Below are 23,712 nucleotides of genomic sequence, written 5' to 3' on the forward strand. Positions count from 1 at the left end.
GCTTGTAGCAGAAATAAGTGAATGTGTTCTTTCTATTTGTCTTCTTATTGAGTGCGACAATACTCACGGTCTCAGACAATCCAAGTCGCTGAAGACAGTGTCGTTGTGTCGGTGATCGGTGATCACATCCAATCTGCACCGTCGAACGCGCTGCAATGGCATACATAAAAATAAAGAAGATAAGCATTATTTGGCCTATTCTGTAGAACTAGGAACGTGTTGAAGTGCTCTGCTCAAATCATGAGCGTGAGCTCAAGGGCAACCCTGAATAGGTTGCCGTTGATAAATTCTGCTTTGAGAACCCTGTTGTCATCACCTAATTTTATAATAGGGTGTTTCTATTCTCCCGGCAACCGGGACAATTGATCAAAAAAAAAAATTTCTCCCGGCAGTCGCCTTCCATTGGCTCTAATGAGTGCACGTGAATAACTGCCGGGATAAATTTTTTGTACGATTCTCCCAGCAACCGCTATAACTTGACCTAACCTATTCAACATAACCTAACGTAATCTAACCTAACCAAACGCAAGCTGGGCCACGTCTGTGTGGTCTGTCCCGCAGCCTAACCTAACCTAATCTAACGCACGCTAGTCTACGTATGCCCAGTCTGTCCCGCATCAGTTTTTCCTCTTTCTACGGCTGTTAGTCACGTGACATATAAGAGCCAATGGGAGGCGACCGCCGGGAAAAATGTTTTTGAACAATGGTCCCGGTTGCCGGGAGAATGGACTCTGCGTTTCTGGTTGAGGAAGCAATCAAAGTCAATTATTCGATACCATAGATATGCCATTCAGTTTTCGATGGCAGGATATCGAATTTACCAATTAAGAAGCTTTGCAGCGGGACACGACACAATTAGCATTCAGAAGCTGACAAATCTGGCATACAAATGAAAACGCGTCTTTTTGGAGATATTCAATCATGTCTATAGAGCACAGGAGAGGTCACATTTGTTCGGAAGAGAGCGTAAGTGGGGTTATTCGTTAGAACATGAAGGATTGTGGGAGCCTCGCATCATATCTATACCGATATCGCTAACAACATGCGTATATCAGTTGATGGAAACATTAATACGGATAATATTAACTTGGTACTATTTTGAAGGTGGCAATCATGTCCTACGGGAGTTTGCCCATGGCCGAGCGCCCAAGACAATGGCTTACTGAGCCATATCGAGCACCTTCGTTTCAGTGACATCTCTGCTCCAGACGTTGCCAATACATATGTATGTGCTTCATACAGGGATCGTCAAGTTGCCGCAAGCCATGGGCTTCTTGGGAAATGCACTTCGTTTCGTTCATGTATTTCTCACACACCAATGTGTCCAAGTTAGGCTTGGGAGTGTAACGTGTGAAAAGCGACTTGGGTCTATCGGCGTCCCCCCCCCCCCCCCAAAAAAAAAAAATCTTCTATATCCCTCGCTGTCCGACGCTCCCGTGGCCAGCCTTCATGACGCTTTGAGAGTAGCTCCGAAAACATTTAAAATATCCATCTACGCCTACGACATCTGCGTTTAGCTCTTAAGGTACCAACACAAACGCTTGGCTCGGATAACATGCAAAGCCATTTGGATGATTGAACTTCACTTGTCGATGACCCACGGCCTGTCTTTACCAGCCGGCAAATTGATCTTCAGGCTCATTCTGTGAGTAACACAGAAGTCACTACGTGCGTCGCTGAATATTGTAGGTCGCTGAATTAGTTGTGCAAAAAGGGTTTGTTTCCTGGGCGTTACAATTGACAACAAGCTACTTCGTCGAAGGGCGGTTCATGGTATAGCGGCTGCATCAGTGCAAATAATCAACGCTCTTCGTCTCTTGTCTGGGGTACGTTAGAGTATACCAATCTTATGTCTATGCCCATATTGAACGCTGCGCTCATAATAACTCGTATTCTGGGTCAGCTGCTGCTGATATCACATTCACCGAGGCGGTTCGAACGTTTGGGTCAGCCCACAAGAAGGGTGCTCGTTTAGCGATGAGAGTTCCTCAGGCGGCTTCAAACAAAGAGGTCACTAATGAAGCTGAGTCTTTAGGAACACCTCATCCTTAGCTTTGTTTATAAGTACTCGGCTTCATTAGTGACCTCTTTGTTTGAAGCCGCCTGAGGAACTCTCATTGCCAAGCGAGGACCCTTTTTGTGGGATGCATCTATATGTTCGCCCCACTGTGGTGGTCTAGTGGCTAAAGTACTCGGCTGCTGACCCACAGGTCGCGGGATCGGATCCCGGCTGCGGCGGCTGCATTTCCGATGGAGGCGTGTAGGCTTATGCCACAGGAGCGAAAGAGAGACATGCCTGAACGATAACCGATGCCAGCCCGGAACGTGAGCCGTGGCTTCACGTGCCACGGCCTAGCGCCTTATTTTCTTCTGTCGCCATCGGGCGCTCTCCGATTTGCGCGCCACCCGAACGAGGGCGCTACAGGGCCCCCCGTGTAGACTGGAAGTCGGAATGTGACATGCCGTTTGTGGTATTCCAACGGAAGATCAGTCGTAGATGAGAGGCTTTCTATGGTGGTCTCCAGGTACGCCGGCTTGAGTCGGTCCAAGCTGACTGTCTCTTCACGGCCGTTCTGAAGTAGAGTGGCAGTTTTGGGGGTGCGGTGAAGGACGCGGAATGGTCCGTCGTAGGCTGGTGTCAAAGGTGGTCTGACCGCGTCGTGGCGCACGAAAACATGTGTTGCAGTGGCCAGATCAGGGTGGGCGAATATGGTCTTGTGTTCGGAAGGTCTGGGTGGAGTGGGCCGGAGGTCTTGAACGCAGTCGAGGAGGCGTTGTAGGAATTGTTGTGGCTGGTCTGGTAGCTTCGTTGACGTGAAGAAGTCTCCCGGAAGCCGTAGAGAAGTGCCATACACCAGCTCTGCTGTTGAGCACTGCAGGTCTGCCCGGATGACAGCTCGTAAACCTAAGAGCACCAGTGGCAAGGCATCAACCCAGGTGGCTCTATTGAGGCGGGTAGTCAAGACGGTCTTCAGTTGTCGGTGAAGGCGTTCCACCATGCCGTTGGCGCAGGGATGATAAGCCGTGGTACGGCAATGTCTGGCTCCGAGGATGCGATTAAGGCAAGTAAACAGCGAGGACTCAAACTGACGTCCACGGTCTGTTGTCACGGTGCCAGGACAGCCAAAACGGGATACCCACGTAGAAATGAAAACGCGGGCAACTGTCTCGGCTGTGATATCTTGAATTGGAACAGCCTCTGGCCAGCGTGTGAAGCGATCGACCATGGTCAATATATAACGGTACCCCTGAGACACTGGTAGAGGGCCCACAATGTCTAGATGAACATGGTCGAAACGACGGCCGGGTGGAAGGAAAGGTTGGGGCGGCGTCTTAGTATGACGGGAGACCTTTGTCATCTGGCAGGGCAGGCACATGCGCGTCCAAGCGCGCACATCACCGTTGATTCCGGGCCAGACATGGCGCTGGGTGAGAAGACGCTGAGTAGCCCGAATGCCAGGGTGACAGATGTCGTGTAAAGAGTGGAAAACGGTGTGTCGTAATGAAGCGGGAACGAAAGGGTGGGGAAGGTCAGCTGAGACATCGCACCACAAGCGCTCAGATGATAATGGATGAGGCACCAGGCGTAGTCGGAGAGAACGGGGGTTCTCCCGAAAAGCGGCAAGCTCTCTATCATCCTGCTGTGCCGAGGAGAATGAGGCCCAGTCGATGGTTGGCGGTGGAGAGTCAACCGCGGCTATACGAGAAAGGGCATCTGCGGCGGTGTTGTCAGCTCCTTTCACGTGGCGGATGTTAGTCGTGAACTCCGATATATAAGCCAGATGGCGGAGTTCACGGGGCACGTACTTGGATGAGTTAGTGCGGAAAATATACGCCAGTGGCTTATGGTCAGTCAGCACGTAAAACGAGCATCCTTCCAGGAAATGCCGAAAGTGCTGTATTGCAGCGTAGATGGCTAGTAATTCCCGGCCAAAGACGCTGTAGCGGGTCTCAGCAGGAAGTAGCTTCCGAGAGTAAAACGACAAGGGTCTCCACTCGGAGTTAATGCACTGCTGTAAGACAGCTCCGACGGCCACGCTGGATGCGTCCACCATCAACCGAGTAGGGGCGTTGCTGCGTGGATGAATGAGAAGCACGGCGTTAGCGACTGCTTGCTTAGCAGCAGCAAAGGCGGCCTGGGCCTCTGACGACCAAGGAATGGCGGAGGACGGGCCGGCGGTCGACCGAAGGAGGTCGGTGAGCGGTCGTAGCAGTTCGGCACAGTGTGGTATGAAGCGCCTGGAAAAATTCACAAGCCCCAGGAATTTGCGTAATTGGCGCAGTGTTGTAGGCTGAAGATAATCCTGAATTGCTTTAACGTGGGACCGGAAAGGGCGTATTCCTTTGGATGATATGTGATGGCCCAAGAACTCGAGCTCAGATGCGCCGAAAGTAGCCTTAGAGGCGTTCACAACGAGGCCGTACTGCTGAAGACGTTGGAACAGAGCGCGTAGATGGTGCTCATGATCTTCAGGTGTGCGGCTGGCGATGAGGACATCGTCAAGGTACTCAAACACAGTAGGAAGACCCCGTGTGACCTCAGAAATGAACCGCTGGAACGATTGAGCCGAATTGCGGAGTCCAAAAGGAATCCGCACGTATTCAAACAAGCCAAAGGGCGTCGTGATGGCGGTCTTAGGTATGTCAGCGGGCTCGACAGGAATCTGGTGGTACGCCTTAACAAGGTCCACTTTGCTGAAAATTGTGCAGCCGTCAAGGCGCGATGTAAAATCTTGGATGTGAGGTAGAGGATAGCTGTCGTGGACAGTCTTGGCGTTCAACGCTCGATAGTCCCCACAAGGACGCCAGTCACCAGGATCACGCTTTGGCGCCAAATGCAGCGGGGAAGCCCAAGCGCTTGACGACGGGCGGATAATGCCGAGCTGCAGCATGTGGTCAAACTCCCGTTTAGCAATAGCTAGGCGGTCTCCGAACAGGCGGCGTGGTCGAGCGGCTGCCGGTGAACCCCGGGTGACGATGTGGTGTGTCACCGTATGTTTAGGCGGCTGGGTGAGGTTGCATGGTTTAGTTAACTCCGGGAAACTCGCCAAGATTTTTTCGACGGCGAGGAAGGTATCAGCGTGCGGATGGCCATTGGAGCGATGTCAGACAAGACTCCCGAGATGGAGAGACGAGTCTTACCATCTATTAGGCGGCGCAGCCGCACGCTGACGTCCAAATCGAAGTATAAGAGGAAGTCCGAGCCGATGATCGGTTGGACCACGTCTGCGATGACGAAAACCCACCGGAAAATGCAGCGAAGGTCGAAGTCGAGGGTGAGAGGTCAGAGCCCATACGTTGCTATAGACGAGGCGTTGGCAGCACGAAGCACTTGCCCCTGTGACTTTGAACAATCAGCCTTAGTCGGGGGCACAACGCTAATTTCCGCGCCCGTATCTATAAGGAACTTGGCGCCGGATAGCTGGTCCGTGACCATGAAAAGGCGGCTGGGACGAGAAGGGAGATCACACGCCGCCGTCAGTGATCCCGGCAGGCGTTTCCCTGCCAGGAACACGGGGGTGTACACTTCGTGGCTCGGTGTCGGAAACGCCGGTGGTACCAGCAGAGGGGTGGAGGGGTGGGGCTCCGAGCATCTCGTGTGCATGGAAGAGCTCGACGACCGGAACGAGGCGAACGAGTCTCCTGCAGGGGGCTCCGGAGTGCGGCAATGGAGGCGGCGAGTTCGTCGATGCGGGCCTCAAGGCGCGAAATCGCTGTGTCTGCTGGTGGTAAGACAGCGTTGACAGATGGGGAGGTCGCTTCATGAACCTGATCGGCGAGCTCCGCCAGGCGGTCGAGATTGACGTCGCCGGCCGCCGCGAGGACGAGGCGGATTGGCTGAGAAAGGCGTTGGAGGAAGAGCTCGCGAAGCAACGCTGAGTGGGCAGAGACGTCGTGTTTCCCAAGAAGCTGTCGCATTCGGCGCAGTAGTTGGGAGGGGCGCCTGTCGCCAAGGTCCCCCTCTGCAAGGAGCTGCTGCAGGCGGACGCGTTCCGAAGGCATGAATCGTTCCAGCACCTTGGTTTTAAGGTGCTGATATGGCGTAGTGTCCGAGGGGTTGGAGAGGACGTCGGAGAGCTCGCTGGCAACGTCAGGAGGAAGGATGGAGGCTACGTGGTAGTAGCGTGTCGTTTCCGAGGCGATGCGGTACAGGGAGAATTGCGCCTCGACCTGATGAAACCAAACTTGCGGGTCCTGTGGCCAGAAAGATGGGAGACGCAGTTGCATGGCCGAGACGTCCTGCGGACGTGAGGCTGGTTCGGTTGAGGGTGCATTCGAGTCAGTCATTGTCTTCGTCCGAGGTCACCACTTGTAGGCTTATGCCACAGGAGCGAAAGAGAGACACGCCTGAACGATAACCGATGCCAGCCCGGAACGTGAGCCGTGGCTTCACGTGCCACGGCCTAGAGCCTTTTTTATTTTCTTCTGTCGCCATCGCGCGCTCACCGGTTTGCGCGCCGCCCGAACAAGGGCGCTACAGGCGGAAATGTTGTAGGCCCGTGTGCTCAGATTTGGGTGCACGTTAAAGAACACCAGGTGGTCGAAATTTCTGGAACCCTCCACTACGGCGTCTCTCATAATCATATGGTGGTTTTGGGACGTTAAACCCCACATATCAATCAATCAATCAATCAATCAATCAATCAATCAATCAATCAATCAATCAATCAATCAATCAATCAATCAATCAATCAATCAATCAATCAATCAATCAATCAATCAATTATTCTAAGCATCTAATTGTTCGAACGGGCTTGGTGACTGACGGATTGCTCGCACAAATTCAGCGTTTGTCAGCGGTGTTATCGAATAGAGAACTCGAATAAATGACGTGTATCCGCTCTAAACTGTTTCTAATACAGCACTATAGGCAAAGCGTTCTTGATACCGTGTTGTTAGTTTGGAGATGTGCGTGCGCAAGTTGCAATTCATGGTTGTTAAAGCTATGGACGCGTGACATATGACTTTGTGAGAGTTCTAAATTAGCGAGATGAGCGAGTAATAAAACTGCTGTTGAAAATTAGTACTGCGGTGCCTCGAATGTGTCTGCTTTTGTCCATATCCTTCGCGTGGGCTACCATTAATTGCCATGCTACCATACCAGAAAGCCGAAATCGCCACCCTCCTCGACTGAAATGAAGCCACTTTATTTACTGCGCTGTAGTTGTATCGACATTTCGACATAGATAGATAGATAGATAGATAGATAGATAGATAGATAGATATATAGATAGAAGGAAAGTAAGAAAGGAAGAGAGAAAGGAAGAAAACGAGGAAGAAAGAAAGTGAAAGAAAGAAAGAGAAAGAAAGCAGTAGAAGAAAGAAAGAGAGAAAACAAGAAAGAACGTGAAAGAAAAAAGAAAGAAAAAATGAAAAAAGCGGCGAAGGTACGCTGGTAACTACTTTTTAACTCTTTTGAACGCTGCCGGGTAATATTTAAAATCAAATTAAACAGTAAAAATGTCTTGCGCCTCTGTCTCGTGGTGGACACCATGTCCTGGAGGGCGGCATTCGGTCACTCGAGAGGCACACAGACTCGACATTCTTTATATTCATGTGTGCAGCGACCCACTGGCGATGTTTCTGTATTTGCAAGGAAAATAAAAACAAAAGTTAGTAGAATAATAAAAAAATATGCATGCGTTTGATCATGAGGTCATACATCTCATCATAAATTCGTAAAGGGTCATATATACCTTGTACCTAACAAATTTAGTTTGAAATTCAGTTGCTGGGGGTTCACGACCGAGAACCAGGATGGGAATATTTATGAGGAACACCGTAGAGAATGACTTTGAAAAGTTTGACAATCGCTTTTTTGTGTGTTTAAAGCAACACAAACACGACGGGAATAGCTCTGCAGGTATCTGCAATTGTCCATGCGTTTTCCAGCTACTCCGGAATATACGGTGCTTCGTGTATAAATGGCGGATTAATTGGCCCTTGTGAATTAGATATTGATGGCCTGTATCTTCTCTTCGTTATCGTAGTGGTTTTAGTGTTACACCTTGTAAATAATAATAATAATAATAATAGTAATATAATAATAATAATAATAATAATAATAATAATAATAATAATAATAATAATAATAATAATAATAATAATAATAATAATAATAATAATAATAACAAGAATTTGACAACTTCTAGAAATGTACAGGAGCTATAGAGGAGCAATGCGTGGCAGGAAAAGAGGGAAGCTGTTCCTAATGGAGGCTTTCACGCCATCTTTCATGGGGGCCATCTTAGTTCGAAAATTTGTAGGTATACCAGTGCTGACCGCTCCCGCAACTCGCGACTGCACCCACCGCTACGCCCGCCATTGCCACAACTTGATTCACCCACTACATTCCCGTTCTATTCCAGTTTCATTCCACTTCATTCAACTCCCACTTCATTCAATTCCCGCTTCGTTCAGTCGAATCGATGCTCCTCGGCGTGCGTAAAACGTGGCGAACCCACCTGTTCCCACACTTTCAGGATCTCGAGGATGTGGAAGAGGTACAGGTATTTCGTAGTCTCCGTGTACACCGCATCCTGGGCTTGTTCCAGGAAACGGTCGTAGTCGCATAACGGAATCGGAACCCACTCGGACCTGTGTTCACACGACCGAAGGCCATCACCCCCTTCCCTCGGTCAGCGCGATGCCAGTGACCAAGAGAACGCAGACAAACAACGTCATACCGTGAATGCTATAGAAACGTGACCTGCTTAGAAAAAGTGGGTAACGATTTAGAGTACTAGTACTTTGTACTCAACTATAAAAGAGCACTGAGCCGTCCCACCAAGGCAAAAGCCTCGCAAGATTCATGTAACGTGACCTGGACGAGGCTCAAATGCTTGGGCAGAAGCCTAAGGCCTGGTATGAAAAATTATTGGGTCTCATAGCCTTGAACAAGCGCGGATGATCGCCGGTAGGGGACACGTGCCTCAAGTGGACAAAAACTTCCCTATCCTGGCCACGCCAACGCTATGCTCCCGAAAATGAGGGCTTCGAATTCACGCAGGTAATTCTCATAAGTCTCTCCTATAAGGCCGGAGATGCGGGTGTAATTACACTAAATGAGCTCTGCCGCTTTTTTCTTCAGAACTATATCCTCCATTCCTCTTCTCTATACTCTACCTCGACGAGCGCCGACGCTTTGGATTAATGTGGGACATCTATTTTTAAAACCCTTCCATTCCACCCTATAACTAAGGTTGTAGATTGAGTGCGGTTGTCCATCGATTTCGGTGCCCCGGAAAAAAAAATAGTCTCGTCGTTATTGTATTTCGTCCTTTCTAGGAACGCACGGGATGCATTGGAGCTTTCAATCAAAAGCTTATAAAGTTGGTTAGAGCTCGTGGCATATTGTGCACCACATCGAAATAGAAACTATAAAGTTTGTTTTTGTTTTTTGTTATAGGGAGAATGGAAGGAACAGAATGGCTGGCTGAAAGATTGCCGAAGCAGCTATGTATGTAATAATTTTCGAGCTTGTACTTTTTATAGCGATAAAAAAACAGCTTTGTGTAGCTATTCTTACCGTTACCTCGTCTTCATACGTAATTGTATATACGTCTGTCTCCGACAGGGGGGGGCATGAAAACGCTTCGGAATGCTGGAAAGCTAAAAGAAAAAAATGGCTCTGTGAAAGGGACAGCTGGTACTGTATCTTGGAAGAGAAGCGACGGTTCATAATAGTAGTGTGGCTCATATTTGCGGCTAGAACTGGTCACGCGAGCAAGTTAGTCTCAAAGCGGCTCGAGCGACATACTTCTAAACAAACCAGTGGCACAGTAACTTAACGGCTGCTTAATTTACGGGGCACTGACAATGCGAGCTATATACGAACAAGCGTGAATTCTATGTGGCGACGTATCTATAGGCCGCATGTATAGATGTGAACACCAGTCACCTTGCGTCGCTCTTTTGTTCGCGAGTCGCAAAAGGTAGGCGAGTGGTGCAGATGTGAATGAGGCTTTAGACGGACGCTTAAGTGCGCCTTCAATGATCGTGCATGAATGCGTACACAGGTACGCTGCGTAGGAATCATTCATATGTGCGCTCTCGCACTCCGCCACATTGATATGCGGTAGTTGAAGCCTCGAAGTCAGTTCGATGGTGTTGGTGATAATTAATGATAACTTTTAGATGCGAAGTAGCTTAAGGCGCGGAGTTAAATGCGGTGGCGTGTGGCATGACCACCCTTACTGCGAATACGCAACAGCTTCCCTTGCACTGCCAGAACTCGCTCACGCGCTAGCGCGTTCCGGTCTGTATAAGGGGCCGGGTAAGACGCTGTGGCCTCTCCCCCTTACGGTCTCTCAGTAATCATGTGATGGCGTCGGGGAACGAGATTCTGCAGACGCGCGATGAACCAACGTATTGTCACCTATATAGTCAGAACGCACTGTTACGCGCTAGCGCTTTCGGGCCTGTGGCCGTGTAAGAGGCTGTGGCCACTCCCTATTACACCCTCTAAGCAATCATGCGATGGCGTCGGGGAACGAGACACTGCAGATGCGCGATGAACCAACGCGTTTTATCCTATATAGTCAGAACGCGGTGTCACGCGTTAGCGCTTTCGGGCCTGTAACTGTGTAAGAGGCTGTGGCCTCTCTCCCCTTACACTCTCTCAGTAATCATGTCATGGCGTCGGGGAACGAGACTGTGCAGACGCGCGATGAACCGACGCTTTGTATCCTATGTAGTCAGAACGCGCTGTCACAAGCAAGTGCTTTCGTGTATGTGCCTGTATTTGAAGCTGTGGCCTCTGCACCTTACACTCTCTCAGCAATCACTTGGTGGCATCGGGGAACGAGATTCTGCCGACGCGCGATGAACCAACGCGTTGTATAATATATAGTCAGAACGCGGTGTCACGCGCAAGCGCTTTCGGGCCTGTGGCTGTGTAAGAGGCTGTGGCTTCTCCCCTTACACCCTCTCAATCATGCGATGGCGTCGGGGAACGAGACACTACAGACGCGCGATGAACCAACGCGTTGTATCCTATATAGTCAGTACGCGGTGCCACGCGCTAGCGCTTTCGGGCCTGTGGCTGTGTAAGAGGCTGTGGCCACTCCCCGTTACACTCTCTCAGTAATCACGTGATGGCGTCGGCGAACGAGATTCTGCAGACGCGCGATGAACCAACGCGTTGTATCCTATTTAGTCAGAACGCGGTGTCACGCGCTAGCGCTTTCGGGCCTGTAACTGTGTAAGAGGCTGCGGCCCCTCTCCCCTTACACTCTCTCAGTAATCATGTGATGGCGTCGGGGAACGAGACACTGCAGACGCGCGATGAACCGACGCTTTGTATCCTATATAGCCAGAACGCGGTGTCACGCGCTAGCGCTTTCGGGCCAATGCTGAGTAAGAAGCTGTGGCCACTCCCCGTTACACTCTCTCAGTAATCACGTGATGGCATCGGGGAACGAGATTCTGTAGACGCGCGATGAACCAACGCGTTGTATCATATATAGTCAGAAAGCGGTGTCACGCGGTAGTGCTTTCAGGCCTGTGGCTGTGTAAGAGGCTGTGGCTTCTCCCCCTTACACCATCTCAGCAATCATGCGATGGCGTCGGGGAACGAGACACTGCAGACGCGCGAAGAACCAACGCGTTCTATCCTATATAGTCAGAACGCGGTGTCACGCGCTAGCGTTTTCGGACCTGTGGTTGTGGCCATTCCCCGTTACACTCTCTCAGTAATCATGTGATGGCGTCGGGGAACGAGACACTGCAGACGCGCGATGAACCGACGCTTTGTATCCTATATAGTCAGAACGCGGTGTCACGCGCTAGCGCTTTCGGGCCTGTGGCTGTGTAAGAGGCTGTGGCCACTCCCCGTTACACTCTCTCAGCAATCACTTGATGGCTTCGGGGAACGAGATTCTGCAGACGCGCGATGAACCAACGCGTTGTATCATATATAGTCAGAACGCGGTGTCACGCGCTAGCGCTTTCGGGCCTGTGGCTGTGTAAGAGTCTGTGGCTTCTCCCCCTTACACCATCTCAGCAATCATGCGATGGCGTCGGGGAACGAGACACTGCAGACGCGTGATGAACCAACGCGTTGTATATAATCACAACGCGGTGTCACGCGCTAGCGCTTTCGGGCCTGTTGCTGTGTAAGGGGCTGTGGCCACTCCCCGTTACACTCTCTCAGTAATCACGTGATGGCGTTGGCGAACGAAATTCTGCAGACGCGCGATGAACCAACGCGTTGTATCCTATTTAGTCAGATCGCGGGGTCACGCGCTAGCGCTTTCGGGCCTGTAACTGTGTAAGAGGCTGCGGCTCCTCTCCCCTTACACTCTCTCAGTAATCATGTGATGGCGTCGGGGAACGAGACACTGCAGACGCGCGATGAACCGACGCTTTGTATCCTATATAGTCAGAATGCGGTGTCACGTGCTAGCGCTTTCGGGCCTATGGCTGTGTAAGAGGCTGTGGCCACTCCCCGTTACACTCTCTCAGCAATCACTTGATGGCATCGGGGAACGAGATTCTGCAGACGCGCGATGAACCAACGCATTGTATAATATATAGTCAGAACGCGGTGTCACGCGCTAGCGCTTTTGGGCCTGTGGCTGTGTAAGAAGCTGTGGCTTCTCCCTCTTACACCATCTCAGCAATCATGCGATGGCGTCGGGGAACGAGACACTGCAGACGCGCGATGAACCAACGCGTTGTATCCTACATAGTCAGAACGCGGTGTCACGCGCTAGCGCTTTCGGGCCTGCGGCTGTGTAAGAGGCTGTTGCCTCTCCCCCTTACACTCTCTCAGTAATCATGTGATGGCGTTGGGGAACGAGACTGCAGACGCGCGATGAACCAACGCTTTGTATTCATTGTAGTCCGAACACGCTGGCACGCGTTAACGTTTTCGGGCCTGTGGCCGTGTAAGAGGCTCTGGTATCTCTCCCTTACACTCTCTCAGTAATCACGTGGTGGCGTCGGGAAACGACATTTTCCAGACGCACGGTGAACCCACGTGCTCCCAAGGGGTGAGTCGATGAACCCGTTTGGCATTCTTCAACAAGAGTTTGAGACGAGTAACAGCGAGCGGAACTGCAGTGAATTCATGCAGTGCTCCACTTGAGGCAAGGTACCCGTGATGATGAACATTAGGCAAGGTACCCGTGATGAAGTTGATTTTAAGTCGACCTATGCGCTGCTTCGCCTGCTACTCATGGTTCACTTTAGTGGAGATGGTGTAATTTCTTGTTGGGTGCAAGGGCTAGCTGCAACCAAATAGCGCGAGGCACATGGCATACCATCAGTTTGACAACGGCAGTAGTGAGATAGTGAAACGCGCCCAAAATTTAATATGCAGCTGAAGTACGTACCCTGCGCTGATTCAGCATCGGACACGGCTGACAACGTGGTTAACTGCTGTTTGGTTTGGCAACCCGATGTAAAACCTTCAAAAGTGGCCTTTCACCTTCTTGACCTTTGAGCTCACCAATTTAAATCCGGTCATGACGTTCACAATGGCCACAGGCTACAAGTGCATTCGAAGCTGCAATCGCCAAGACTAGGCTAATTTCTGAGCATTATTTCTTTCCGAGTGGTGGTTTGTGTGCGTAATAACTTCTATGGAGGCTGAATTAACGATAGGAGCGCCAGGCTGCCCTGTATTTAATTTTTGGAAACTCTATATGTGTTCTCACCTTTCTCTCTTACCAAAATATGTTCACAGTAGCTGAATTATAAACCCACGAAAACTGACATGAAGTGATGAAGAACATTGATTTCATCAAAAATTACGTAGCTGAATAAGCAATGCATTTTCCGGGCTGATTTTTTAACGTACCTAATGTTCGAAACATCAGATACATTTATTTCTGCCTGCCGCTTGAGCATAAATGACTGTTATCGGGAGCGAATCATCTGATGGACTGCTTTGTTCCGGCAGAGCGCATTCAGTTACTCAAGAAAGCAGCAGCAAGCCTTAACGCCATCGTGGTCTGTACCATGTCAACGCACAGAACCCGCACAGCACTCTCCCAGTGCGAGAATTAAGAAAGAAAGAGTAAGATTTGTCTATTGACAGATAGCTTCGAAATCTACGAGTTGGTCGTTGTATATAAAAGCTTTACAGATACACAAAGTGCGTTCCGACCTTCAAAGGTGCGACTGAAAGCATCAGATCAAATTCGAGGGCTTACGCGATCACAGAATGTAAGTCAATACATGGCCTCCGAGATTCTCGCAGCCAAAAGTGGATTTTCGGAAGCTGTACTATTTGAATTGAATGTCTCCTCACAAGCCACACAACAAAGGAGACCAGCTTAGGACCATGCAGAGAACCCACGACATAGCCGTGCAGTTTAACCTCCCCGTCGTCGTGGGAGTGACTGACCGGTGTCGCCCCCTAAGGCGGGTTGAGAGCCGGCTCCGGATACTAATGAAGATCTTTGCCTGCCTGCCTGCCCGCCTTTGCATTGAAACGTGTTCCATCCCTCTCGGTAATGTCGGAAGTTAAGGAAGTTTTGAAAGCTCCGTCACTATTAAATGGTGACGCAAACAATAAACTGGGACGGAGGGCGCGCTGCTCGTCAAGCTTCATTCGATCAGCGGCAGCCGAAATGAACGCTCCATTTGATGAACACGTCGAAAATATTTCTCCCGTCACTCTGTTAATTTAATTATGCTGTGTTTACAATGATAAACATCATCACCACCTTTACACCCACCATCATCATAATCATCATCATCACAATCATCATCATCATCAGCAGCAGCAGCAGCACGATCATAGTTATCATCATGATCATCAGAAACGGCGTCCGCAGTTCGAGAACAGCGCATGTCACAGCCACGAGCGCACAGAAGAAGCAGACCGAGCCAGCAATCGGCTGGCTATTTCAGCCATGTCTTCGATGTGTTCTACAAGCACGACTTTCAGCTCGTCGTCAGAAAGTAGCGATACGTCCACTCTTAGCTTTAATCGAAAGAGAAATTCCAGGGCCTCCTCGCAGAAGCAGCCGTTCATTCGTGCAGCCAATGCGCCACTTGGATCACTGCCCTCCTCAGCCGTCCAGGAACAACGTGGCCCTTCCGCGACAAGCTTCGTTGGAAGCACAGGTGTGTACTTGCGAAGTAATAACACCTGTTTTACGTGCCTCAACCGTGATGCCATTCCGAGACCCATTGCAGGAGAGGCCACTACGTAATTTCGATAATGTGATGTTTATTAACACGCACGTTCATAAACGGGCCTATAGGATTTCCCATGGGGATAAGGGCTGAAGCGCGAGCACGAAGGTGCTAGAAGAAACGTGAAACGAAAGACGAGGCAAGGAAAGCAAAGAGGACAACACGAGCGCTGGTTTTTTTTGCTTTCCTTTCCTCGCCTTTCGTTTCCCGTTTCTTCTAGCACATTCTTTCTCGCGCTGCAGCCCTTATCACCATGGATTCTAACCAACTAGCCCAAATAGCCGTTCTTTTTCAATAGCATTTCCCCTCTGTCGAAGCACCACCAGTGGCGCTGAATCGCGGACTACGGATAAGCTTTCTTGGCATCGTGACCGCTGTATAGCCGCGAGCGGAGAGCTTTCGTAGTCATTCGAGCAGACAGGATAGACTGCACACACTACCAGGCATTTTTCAGATGCGAAGCAGCGTAAGAGGGTCGAGCTCGATCCGGTGTGCGGCGTGACTACCCCTAGTGCGCATGCGCGTCTCCTCTCACTCTCTCTCTCTCTCTTACGTTCCCCTTTCTCGCCTCTCCGCGCCGACGCAGCCAGCGCGTGCTAACGAGTTTCTCGATTTAACAAACTGGCAGCGGGCGCTGCACAACCGTTCACGGGCCACCCCGTATATTAGGCACTGGATCTTGAGCTCCAATGTAGTGCCGGTCAGAAATTTTCCCTGGGCGTTGTCGAAAATTCGCAGCGTGCGCACTAACTAATAGTGGACTGCAGGTCTCTGTGTTCAATATGAGTTTTTGCCTGTCATTGCCGATTAGCAGCAATTGACATGTTCCAGTAGAAAACACTGGTCTATCACTGCGTGCTTTGCTTCTCCCCAGGTTGCTCTCCGGCGCAACGGTTCGATGAGTTCCAGCGTCAACGTCACCACCAGTGTAAGCATTAGCGAACGCTGCTTCGCATCTGCGCATGGATCCCTTTAGTGGGAGATAGTGTAACGTTCTGTCGTAAAGCACTAGCAGTTGTCAGTACAGCCTACGCTCCCATTACTAAACAGTTAGTACACTAACTTCATGTAGGAAATGTTTCGTCGAGCTGATTGATGGAGAGGATCACAAAATGTCTTTGGAAACTAGTGAAGAGAGATTCCCTGCCTCGATAGGATGAAGCACGCCTAAATACCTCACCTATATAGTGCAGAATATTTACTCTATAGCTAACTGCTACTCGTGGTTGGAGAATGTCTTATAGTTTTGACAGATCTGTTTCTTTGTTGTTGTTTTTTGTGAGGTGAGTTTAGTTGCACATCTCTTGCATCCATTACATGTGCACACAGCCGTATGAAGGGCGTTGACCTAATTATGACCTCATTTTGAAGTGAGTTTTATGCGAAAAAGCTGCCTCTTGGCGTAGTACTATAGATTGTTTGTATAATGAAAAACACAAAACACAAATAGGTGGCAGCTTTCATCCACGGATGTCTTTAGCTACTGCTTATTACACAGCTTCATTGAGCCTCTATAAAACGAAGTATGACTTGTAACATTGTGTGAAAATTCACTGGAAAAAGTTTACCTTCCATTCCGCTTAAGTATTTATTATATATATATTCCAAAAAAAAACAGGTTATAATAAACACTCCACGAAAATGAATAATTATGTGTTATTTAGTTAGGTTCTCGCAAAAATTCAAAACTGTGTTGCATTAGATTCTGCTGATGATATGTGGGGTTTAACGTCCCAAAATCACCAGATAATTATGAGAGATACCCTAGTGGAGGGCTCCGGGAATTTAGACCACCTGGGGTTCCTTAACGTGCACCCAAATCTGAGCACATGGGCCTACAACATTTCCGCCTCCATCGGAAAGGCAGCCACCGCAGGCGGGATTTGATCGCGCGACCTACGGGTCAGCAGCGGAGTACCTTAGCCAATAGGCAACCGCGGCTGGGCCGCATTAGAGTCTATTCTGCAGGATAAGCCATGAGTGGGGCACCGTAGTAAAATTTTTCCGCAGGCAAACAATGAAGTTTACCAAGCGTGTAATTACGGAATTCACATTTACAGCTGGGCCGAGTGCAAGCAAATCTTCCAGTAAACCGCGGCAACGCTTGAAGAAAAGCTTGGGCAGCTTACCGAAGCATAGAGCACTGAGTCTCACACAACAGAACTTCCCTGACATCCGGAAGTGGCCTCAAGATCAACGTGGCGATCGCAAAGGACATGAAGAAGAAGAGATGATAGCGGCCGAGTTCGTTCCTGGCGGTGGAGGTCACAGCGCTGCGGCACGTGCGATACCAGCGACGGGGACCGGAGCGTCAACCTCGCCGTCACTGTGTCGCCGCGCTGCCTCCAGTGATCAGACCTCCCGTAGGACAATTCGTTGGTATCTACCGGCTGCCCAACAACCGATCAGGCCGCGACTTGTACTATCGGAAAAGGGCCTCACCGAAGTGGCACGAGAAAAGTCAACATTGTCGCATGGTGCTGCCACTGGGCCGTCATCCACTACGCCGGCGGCAAGTGGAGCCGAAGGTACGGTAGAGGAGATGCCAGATTTGCCTAAGACTCGCACTCGGAAGCTTCGTGGTGCTGTAGATCCGGCGACTGCGGTACAAGGCCGACGATATCCAGTTGATTCTGTGGAAGCAGTTGCTCAGCAACGCAGACCATCAATTGCTTTTGCTAAGCCGTCCTTACAGCAGGGAAGGAGGTCCTCAGCGTCTGCTTGGTTGACACACGCAGGACGGAGGGCTTCAACCATGCCCATTACGGGTATCCAAAAAGTATTGCCTCGCACTTTTCCTCCAGCACTCGAAGCGCGAAAGTTGGCTTCTGGAAGTCAAAGTCAACCCGACAAGGTCACCCACCCTCACGACGATGAGTCCTCCTCGTCATCAACGAGCGAGGACAGTGCGACACCTCCTGCTCCCCCGTTAAGGCGCCCATCAGTTGCTGTAAAAGCACCTGACATGACTAGGCGTCGTTCGATAGCTGGCAAGCATACCGCTCCAAGAAGGGCGCCTGGGACCAAGCTGGCTGGCTCGTCCAAGCCACGGCAAGGGATTCCTCCTACTGGGACGCCTCCGCGGGAACCGGAGAAGAGGGTCGCGGACGGAGCAATGCCATCGCTGGAAGCAGAAAAGGCAGTCACGGCTGAAGCAATGGCGTCGACCTCGTCAGGAGAACCGGTGCCACCAGCATCGATGACGCAGCTTCTTCCAAGCGCCGTCACGATGAAATCCGCCATGGTGCAAAAGTCTGATGCGAAAAAAACCGACGCCGCCCTAACGTCTGGATCGAAGAGCACCTGGTGGGCTGCGCTTACGGTAAGCCGCAGCAAGAACAGCCATGAATACCTTAACATTGGTTCTTTCGTATGGGCAGGAAGGCTTTGAAGTATTTAATTATTTATTTTTTATTTATGAAATTGCCTGCAGCGCCACGAGGGCATTATTGCAGGGGGGTAACACGATTAATAACGTAAAAACGCATATGTTTACACAAAGACAAAGATAAAAGAATGAGCTAATAACAAAGCTGTGTAAGCAACAAAGAGGCAACATATGGAAAATTTGATTGTGAGAATAGCTGGAACTGGGAAAGTGTTTTACAATCGGCTATACCTTTAGGAAGTCTGTTTCAAAGCGTGGAGGTGTGAGGAAAGAATGAATAATGAAACTACTAATGATTAAGACTATTAAAAAATATTGTCAGTACTATTAGGAAATTATTGTCAACATTGCTGCTAGAGATACCGGTCATAGTTACTTCTAAGTTGGTTTCGTTTAGCGAAACGTGACCAATTTTTCCGCTTCAATTTTTATAAATAACTAACAATGATTGTGATTTGACGCATTCGTGCATTTGTCTATGCAGCGTTGTTTCTTCCCGTTGGCATATTTTTAAAGCGACCTTTAGGAAGATGCTTCACTGAATTCTGCGACTTGAGTTTCAGTGTCGCGAGGGGCACAGAAAGAATTTTGCAGTGAGCTCGATGAAGCAATAGAGATGTGGAGACCACGAAAGTAATATCAAAGTTTTCATAACAATGAACCAGCTCGAACAAGCGTGGACCGTTTCAGCCTTGAGGTGGACCATTGGGACGTTTTCCGTTTGGGTTAAAACAATTTACGTCATGTTTTTTTTTTCTTGGGTCTCCTTGACCTGGAGCGTTGTTTCACAACTTTAAGTCTTCGAAGGCCCGTTGAAACAGGCTCAAAGCATGGCAGGGCAGCATACTGGTACTTCTAGATGGTGTAACATCCCTACATATCGCTTGTCTGCTTTTTCTCCCCGTCTCGCGCTCATGCGGTAACATTGCAGCGGCCGTTTACCATTCCGGCATTGTCGCTCGCCGATGTCCTTGTCGGTCCATACGAGGAGGATGCTGCCGCTCCAGCACAAATGCCTCACGCGCGGCGCCACTCCACGCCTGCGCTTGACAATCAGCGCGGGCCAGGCCGCTCCAGTGTGAAAATGAAGCGTGCTGCACATGGCTCAGACGATCCGGATGACATTGCCGCAGTTGCTGGCGACGCTGTCGGTGGGACTGGGGGTGAGTGCTCTTCGTATCGGTAAGTTTTTTATTGCGATCGAAGTTATGCGGACACCGCCGATGTATATTTGCCATCGACGTAAGGGGGCGCCGGGAGCTTTCACTGTGGTATATCTAGCGACGAATTCAAGAACGAGCAAAATATGAAAAATGCCACATTTGCATTTTGCGATGCACGCCAGATATACATCTCGTACTGTCTTGCTGCATCAACGTAAAAATAAAGAAAAAACGTCGTAGACCAATACCAGATAAGTGTATTGATAAAAGTGACTTTGTAGGCGCACATTTTTCAGCACCACCGGCACGAGGTCCATTGGCGGCGGGTCACTCCGGCAGGCCCGTACCAGGGCCAAATGACAGCGTTGACTACCTAGACTTCGATTACTTTCAGTGGCTTCAACAGAACTTCGAGAATGAAGGGGTACGATATATGCTGATGATTTTAAAAAGTAGAGCTGTTCTAGGACTGAACTAGACAGATGAGGGTCTGGATGTCACGCTCCGGTTCCCAGATAGATGGCGTGGCAGGTTCGATCGGGGACAAAGCTGTAGCCGCACGGGAAACTTCAGTTGCCTCGTTTTAGAAGTTTTCTCACTGTGCGGTGGGTTGACTTATTCATATTTCAGAATGGATATACGCCGTAACCCAGCATTCAGATACATCTAATGAAGTCTGCCACTCCACCTCCATGTATGGAAACGCACTCCACCTAAAGTTTATTAGGGAGCCTACATGCGCGCATATGAAGGCTCCCTAAAGTTTATAAATCGAGAGCGCCCTCTACTATGGCGCCTCGTTCCCCAGCTAGCGCGTATGCCGTCCCAGCATAGCTCCAGTGCCGTGATCCGCCGTTAAACGGCAACATGGTGACCATGGCCACAACGCCGCCGACCTGTTTGTCTAGAACACGTCGTCAATCGCCCCTTGCCGTTGCTATAGCCACACGGTGTGCTAGCATTAGTCGATGTGTTCACCTGTCTTCAGTGGCTGCCAGCAGACTGTTACAGAAAAGAAGTAAACAATCACAAGTACATTTTTAATGTAATATATTACAGGGCTAATTTTCAGCCTCTGAACTACTCGAACGCATGTGTTCATGCGATCAGGTTGTCGTTATTTGACCAGTGTGCTTTAACGCAGCATGCATAGGTTACCTTTTATATACCAGTGAAGTTGGCATTCCTGGTAAGCCCAAGATGTGGGCAGAACTTCTACACATTAAAGATCACGTCAATCCGGCTCCTAACACTCGGCTGAAAGTAAAAAAAAATGCAACATAGGCCGCCCTTCGCCAATGGTTTCGCATGACACGAATTTCCACTAAACGTAGGATCTTCCAAATTTTTCTTGACGGCAGTTTCTTTCTGATGTTCGGCATGATCGTTGTGCTATTTCTCGCAGAGCGAGGTCTTGACGCACCACAGGCGCCGGCGGTGCAGTTTATTCGGCCTGTGCGCCAGGTGCCTCGTCCTGGTCATCTTGGTCTGCGCAGCAACCAGTCTGCTGATCTTCACCTTCCACCTGGGACAGACCCTGACCAGGAACATACGGAAGCCCAATACGACGCAGACCTCAGGGGCATCCAGCACTTCGTAAGTCCACCTTGTTCATATTGCGAGTAAGTATCCATCTATCGACCCATCTATCCATCCACCCATCGATCCAACCATCCATCGATCAGTCGACCAGCTACTTGTCAGACTGGTTAGACGGGCTTGCTAAGCTTCACTTCCTTGATGTGTCTCCCACACTACTAACATCGTACAGCGTTATTTTAGACATTGGAGCCCAATAATAAAGCATCGGTTGAAAGGCTTTCGCGGTGTAATTTATTTACAGAAGATTCAGAACGTGCCAATTGACTCTGTCTCGTCATTCAGCTGATGGCGTGTGCAGTGCTGAACAGAACGAATTCTTGTGACTTCTGCTTCACGCCTGTGATGCGACTCGTGCAACCTCTTCATGAAGTCGTCGCCTGCTTCGGCTGTCGCAGGTCTTCGGCTGTCGTCACCAATGCCTCCACTGCAATGACCAAAACGACGACTGTAGCTACTACTTCGAGCACGGAAGCTCCTCTGCCCCCGACCGTGAGTCGATGGTTTATCTATGGCCTGGATAGCTCGTTTTCGTTGTATTCGTTGGGTTTGCTGATGACAGATAAGAGTAATGCTGTTATGTTCCTTCAAATCCTCTTTCACGGACACTCGGGTGACCCTGCGGAAAAACTTGAAAACACGCTTGCCCACAAGACATTTTGTGGTAGAAGAATCTTGGTTTTTGTTAGTTGGTGTTGGTTCCACAGCTGAATGGTCTTTTCGGTTCAAAGGGAACTACGAAGAAAACACGAAACGAAATGACGCTTATGAGGTGTTTCGTGTGTTCTTCATCCTTGTTCAGTTTGCGCCACTCGTACTCACTCACTCACTCACTCACTCACTCACTCACTCGCACACACACACACACACACACACACACACACACACACACACACACACACACACACACACACACACACACACACACACACACACACACACACACACACACACACACACACACACACACACACACACACACACGCACACGCGCACGCACGCACGCACGCACACACGCACACATAAACGCACATCATTCGTTCACGTACCCCGTTCAATCGCAGGAGGATCTCTACGACGACCTCGGCGATCGGGACCCGACCTGTCCGATAGCGACGTACCCTGCTCGTGTCCCACCTGTACCGGTGGTGAACAGAACCGACTTTCCATACAATGACAGCACCACAACACAGTACCGGAAGCTGCTCTGCGTCGTCGACAGCAGGTTAGTAAGCATTCGCCCCGTGGTGTTTAAAACATTAACTTAGTTGTCGCAGTTTAGCTGAAAGCATGCACCTGTTCTTTCTACATTCTTGCAAACGGCGTGATGACTATGCGCAAGTACGATACCGACAGCTTGTACAGAAGACTTGAAATTTGTGCCCTCTTTTAGAGCGACAGCCCTGCTCTTCCAGGCACAAAACGCAGAAAATGTCTGTGTGCATGAGTTTGACGTTTATACTTCTTGTCGCGCCTCGTTCTTTTACCACTGTGCACATTAATGCTGAATTCCAATGGCGAAGCTAGAGCAGGTTTTTCTGCTCCTTTTGGAACAAGTGGGTTTTAATGGCAGTGTGTGGGCGGGAGTCGAGTGTTCCTGTGCGTTAGTCGCAGTGGATTTAGAGTGGGAGTGACTCCGCGGAGCAAGAAAAGTTGCTCTGCCAATATCGGTGGAGTGGAGCGGAACATGGCGTCCCGCGCTCCCTTTGACACGTTCGCCCTCATGGTGGCGCCGCCGCTGTCGAGTGTCGCTTGTTTAGCGACAGCTCCGAGTCGGAAAGCTCCAGTTCCTGCATGATCACTTCGTCGGATGGTGTCACCGACACTGAAACTATTACACCTACAAGCGGTAATTCAACAAAATTTAACAGTGGAGTTTGTGTAATAGAATACCTACATGCAAGCTATTCAGGGCAGCTCTATTGGACTTCCGCTTTCTCCTTGCATGTTTGCTCCCGTGGCGCGGATTGTGCTCCAATCGCATTCCGAAGCATAGTCTCCACGCCAGAGTGAAGTGCTCGCCCAGAGTCTATCGACCACCCCCACTCTAGCATTGGAATTCAACTCAAGTACCAAACCGTATTATTATTTTATTAGGTATTCAACAGAAAAACAAATAGCAGGGTCGAAACGAGGGCACTTACTTTAGTTTTTCATTGTGCTGACATATTTTTTTTTACGTCGTCCTGACGAATGTACCACAGAGCTATCTTTTTCTTCTCCGTCGGTGTACTATTCGTGTGCCACCACCTTTTTCCCGTTTTCTGCGCCTAACGCTGCTTTCCATTACCTCCGAGATCGGAGGCAATTCACCCGGTTTCACACTTTCGCATTTTGTAGCCACACTCACGACGGAAATTGCCTAAGGCATGATGGAGACGGTGCGTGAAATCACAAGTGGGACATTCTCCT

General features: G+C 49.8%; 1 protein-coding gene across 4 annotated transcripts in view; it reads left to right on the plus strand.

Moving 5' to 3' along the window:
• LOC119167834 (uncharacterized) overlaps window positions 1–23,712 on the plus strand; it is a 54,919-nt gene that overhangs the window by 25,207 nt on the left and 6,000 nt on the right. For 2 of the 4 annotated variants that reach the window (XM_075867334.1, XM_075867336.1), the window contains exons 1-8: window positions 14,826–15,078; window positions 16,025–16,078; window positions 17,211–18,472; window positions 19,470–19,701; window positions 19,983–20,125; window positions 21,107–21,297; window positions 21,699–21,792; window positions 22,365–22,525. In XM_075867334.1, the coding sequence (XP_075723449.1) occupies window positions 14,865–15,078; window positions 16,025–16,078; window positions 17,211–18,472; window positions 19,470–19,701; window positions 19,983–20,125; window positions 21,107–21,297; window positions 21,699–21,792; window positions 22,365–22,525 (2,351 nt within the window). In that variant the 5' untranslated portion in view covers window positions 14,826–14,864. Of the gene's footprint in view, window positions 1–14,825; window positions 15,079–16,024; window positions 16,079–17,210; window positions 18,473–19,469; window positions 19,702–19,982; window positions 20,126–21,106; window positions 21,298–21,698; window positions 21,793–22,364; window positions 22,526–23,712 lie in introns of those variants that run through there. The other 2 variants (XM_075867335.1, XM_075867337.1) reach the window with 2 other exon arrangements.

This window comes from Rhipicephalus microplus, chromosome 6 (assembly GCF_043290135.1).
Source record: "Rhipicephalus microplus isolate Deutch F79 chromosome 6, USDA_Rmic, whole genome shotgun sequence".
NCBI lineage: Eukaryota > Metazoa > Arthropoda > Arachnida > Ixodida > Ixodidae > Rhipicephalus > Rhipicephalus microplus.